Source organism: Myotis brandtii, unplaced genomic scaffold (assembly GCF_000412655.1).
Source record: "Myotis brandtii unplaced genomic scaffold, ASM41265v1 scaffold725, whole genome shotgun sequence".
Classification (NCBI taxonomy): domain Eukaryota; kingdom Metazoa; phylum Chordata; class Mammalia; order Chiroptera; family Vespertilionidae; genus Myotis; species Myotis brandtii.
In genome coordinates, this window is record NW_005370862.1 from 904,711 (window position 1) to 907,942 (window position 3,232).

At 59.7% G+C, this 3,232-nt stretch overlaps 1 protein-coding gene across 1 annotated transcript in view; it reads left to right on the plus strand.

Moving 5' to 3' along the window:
• The window catches only part of PTPRE (protein tyrosine phosphatase, receptor type, E), a 70,423-nt gene that overhangs the window by 33,970 nt on the left and 33,221 nt on the right, over positions 1-3,232 (plus strand). The window contains exon 3 of the mRNA XM_014530149.1: positions 2,108-2,229. Coding sequence (XP_014385635.1) covers positions 2,108-2,229 — 122 coding nt within the window. The remainder of the gene's footprint in view (positions 1-2,107; positions 2,230-3,232) is intronic.

Genomic DNA, 3,232 nt, shown 5'->3' on the forward strand with positions numbered 1-3,232 from the left:
ATACGCCAGGTCCCTTGAAACATATGCTGTGCAGATGTTTCTTCTCTGCAGTGACTGTGTCAAGCAGCAAGGATGGACCGGCTCCCGGCACAGGAGCTCACAGGGCCCTCCAGGGGCCAGCCTGGCTGAGAGGGGAGGAGGGAGGCGGGCTGGCTTGTGTGAGGGGTGAGGGGTGAGGTGCTTTGGGTATGGACGCCTAGAAAGGCAGGCTGCCTGGGACAGCCGGTGGTTCATTCATTGCCTGGAGCCCAGCCCAGGGCTCAGGAGGCAGCAAATAGAAGCCCCTGCTGAGGGCGGGAGGGCTCAGCAAAGGGAGGCAGGGACCCCCTGTGGGAGCCCATTCAGACCAACCCCAGCCAGAGCAAACACCCGGGTCCTTAAACATGGACACAACAGTGGGATGAAGAAAGACTTGTTAATATTTTTAGATGAGATATGGGTATACCGGTTAGGATTGTTTTTAAAAATAAGAACCCTTACCTTTTAGAGACACATGTTAAAGTTTTACACATGATAGGATGTCTAGGAGTGACTTGAAAAAGAGTAAGTCGGAAGGTGAGGGCTGGGGGGGAGATAGGAGGTGGGCGGGGCTACAGATGAGCATGCTCAGCTTTGTCCTGAAAAGAAGGCTGGGCAGCCCATGGGTTCATTATTTTATTCTCTCGCCTATTTTAAAAATATATATATTTTTATTGCTTTCAGAGAGAGAGAGGGAGAGAGAGAAACATCAGTGATGAGAATCATCAGTCAGCTGCCTCCTGCACGCCCCCTACTGGGGATCGAGCCAGCAGCCCCAGCATGTGCCCTGACCCAGAATGGAACAGTGACTGCCTGGTTCATAGGTTGATGCTCAACCACTGAGCCACACCAGCCGGGCTCAGGTCCCTAACTTTTCATTTCCAGGACCAGCTTCTATGTAAGACATACACTTTGCAGGTGTGCATGTGCACAAAATGTGCATGAGCACCACACACACCTGAATTTGGGGAGAAGGCTGCTCCAAGGTGACCATCTAGCCCCCCCCTCCCCATCTGAGCCACACCCGTAGGAAATGAAGCAGACACTGGCTTCGGCATTTCCTCTCAGCCTCCCTCTCGGGAGCAAGTCCTGCAGGGACAGCCCGGCCTCCAGAGGTTTTTCCTGGCCCGTTTGTTTTTTCAAGTTGTATTTGGGTTGAATCATTTCCAATGTTTAAGAATCAGATAACTTTACAGGAAAATGTAGATTTTTCTTCTTTTGCAAAATTGGAAGAAGTGGGCCCTGGTCAGCCCCGTCCTGGAGGATGAGCTATGGGATCGCCGCGTCTGTAAACCAGCCTTCACCTGGCAGAGTGAGGGTGAGGCTGGACCCGGAGCCCCTGCCAGAGCCCCGGGGTGGGCTGTCTGGGGTCCAGGTGCCTCCTGAAGCTTCGGGGCAGGCTCATCCTCAGCCAGGGCCACCGCCCTTGGACCCTGAACCCTGAACCCGCCCTTGGGTCACTGCCCAAGAAGAAGCTGAGCCGGGCAGCCTGGCCCCTGGGCGGTGAGAACTGGGCACTTGTGCGGCAGCGAGGGGAGGGGGCCCTGCCAGAGCCCTGGGGCTGCTGTGCTGGGCGGAGATGGAGCCCAGTCCCGGGAGCAGCGCCTCCTCAGCTCCTGGCCAGGGCTGGGCCAGCTCCGCCCCTCGGCCTGAGGCTGCAGCATGACACTGGCCAGAAGGGGGCGGCATTGGCACAGCCTGGAAGGAGGATGTGTCCTAGGAGGGCCAGGTTGATGGTGGCTGGGCCGCCTCCTCACAGACCAGCTGTCCTCCAAGCGGTGCCGCATCTAACAGTCACTCCGGGCGGCACAGTTTTGTCATTTATGAGAAATAGAGGCCTTGGCCATCCCAGGGGCCGGGGCGGGAGCGGGTTGGGTGGCCTGTGCCCAGGAGCTTACAACCCAGGGGCTGAGACGCAGGTCATGACCTTCAGCCTGCACAGGGAGGGGTGCAGGGTGAGGGGAGGCTGCAGGGCTGGGGAGCCCCCCTGGGCTCCGGGTCATGCTTGGTGCTTCTGTGATCTCAGAGTGGTAGCAGCCCAGGTTGCCTTGGAGGGGAAGGCCATCGCCCCCAGGTCTGTCCGCTGCAGGAGAAGGGGGTCTGTGCCTGGAGGCATCAGACAGAGCCCCTTGGGACCTACAGGAGGGAAGCCCGGTGGGCTTCCTGGGGGAGGGGGCCTTTGATGTGTTCTTGGAGAGCAGGGACATTTCGGTGAGGAGGGACCACATGGCTGCTGGGGAGGCAGGAGCTACGTCAGAACATTGGGGAGCAGGTGGGGACCGAAGCTGGCAGCCAGGTCCCGAGACTCTCTTGGAATTGGGGCTTATGGGGCAGGTCCCGGCTGTGCTGGGTCCGGGGGCGGGACCTTCTAGTTGGGGAAGGTGAAGCTGGTGGATAGAAGGACAGACAAGGAAGAGGAGGGTCATGCCTGGAGGCCAGCTTTCCCCAGGGCAGGGGACCTGGAGCTCCGGGCTTGGGGGGTGGGGTCATGGGGTGGCTGCAGGCTCTGACCCTGGGCCCTGAAGTCCCACCGGAGGCCCTGGAGCCCCCCAGTGCGACCTGGGCCGGAGCAGCGGGTGGTGGCACCGTCACCCTCTCTACCTCCCCTTTAGGGGGACAGGCAGGCACCCTGGATCCCCAAAAAATGGCCACATGTGGGTCTGTGGGGTGGGGGTGGGGGACTCAGCGTGGTGCCTTCACCTCCCTCGCCAGGGGACCTCGAATGAGTCACTTCTTCTTAGTGGCAACACTGCCACGTGTGAAGGGGAGGCCTTCGCGGCTGCGTGGACAGGGAGTGGGCTGCTGCACGTGTGGAGTGGGGGGCTGTGCGCGGGAAGAAGGGCTCACGGAGGAGGGTTTATAAGCTGTAAAGTGCGGTTCCCACCCGGGAAGATGGTCCATGGGGAGGGACTGCATTACAGACTGTAGAGTGTGGTTCTGGCATTGGGGTGGGCGGGGAGAGGGGAGGGGGAAGGGGGCTACTTGTCGAACTGTAGGTGGGGCTGTGGTGTCTGTGAGGAAGGGCTGATGGGAGGCAGGGGGAGCTAATTTGTAAATGGTAGTTCGTTCAGGGTCTGGCTGATGGGAGGCAACTTTGCAAACTGTAAAGCGAGGCCGTGTCTCTGGGAAGAAGGCTGGGGGGAGGCTGTAACCTGTAGAGCGCAGTCTGGGGTTGGGACTGCCCCGCCCCCCTCGGTGGGGTCCTCATCTGAGT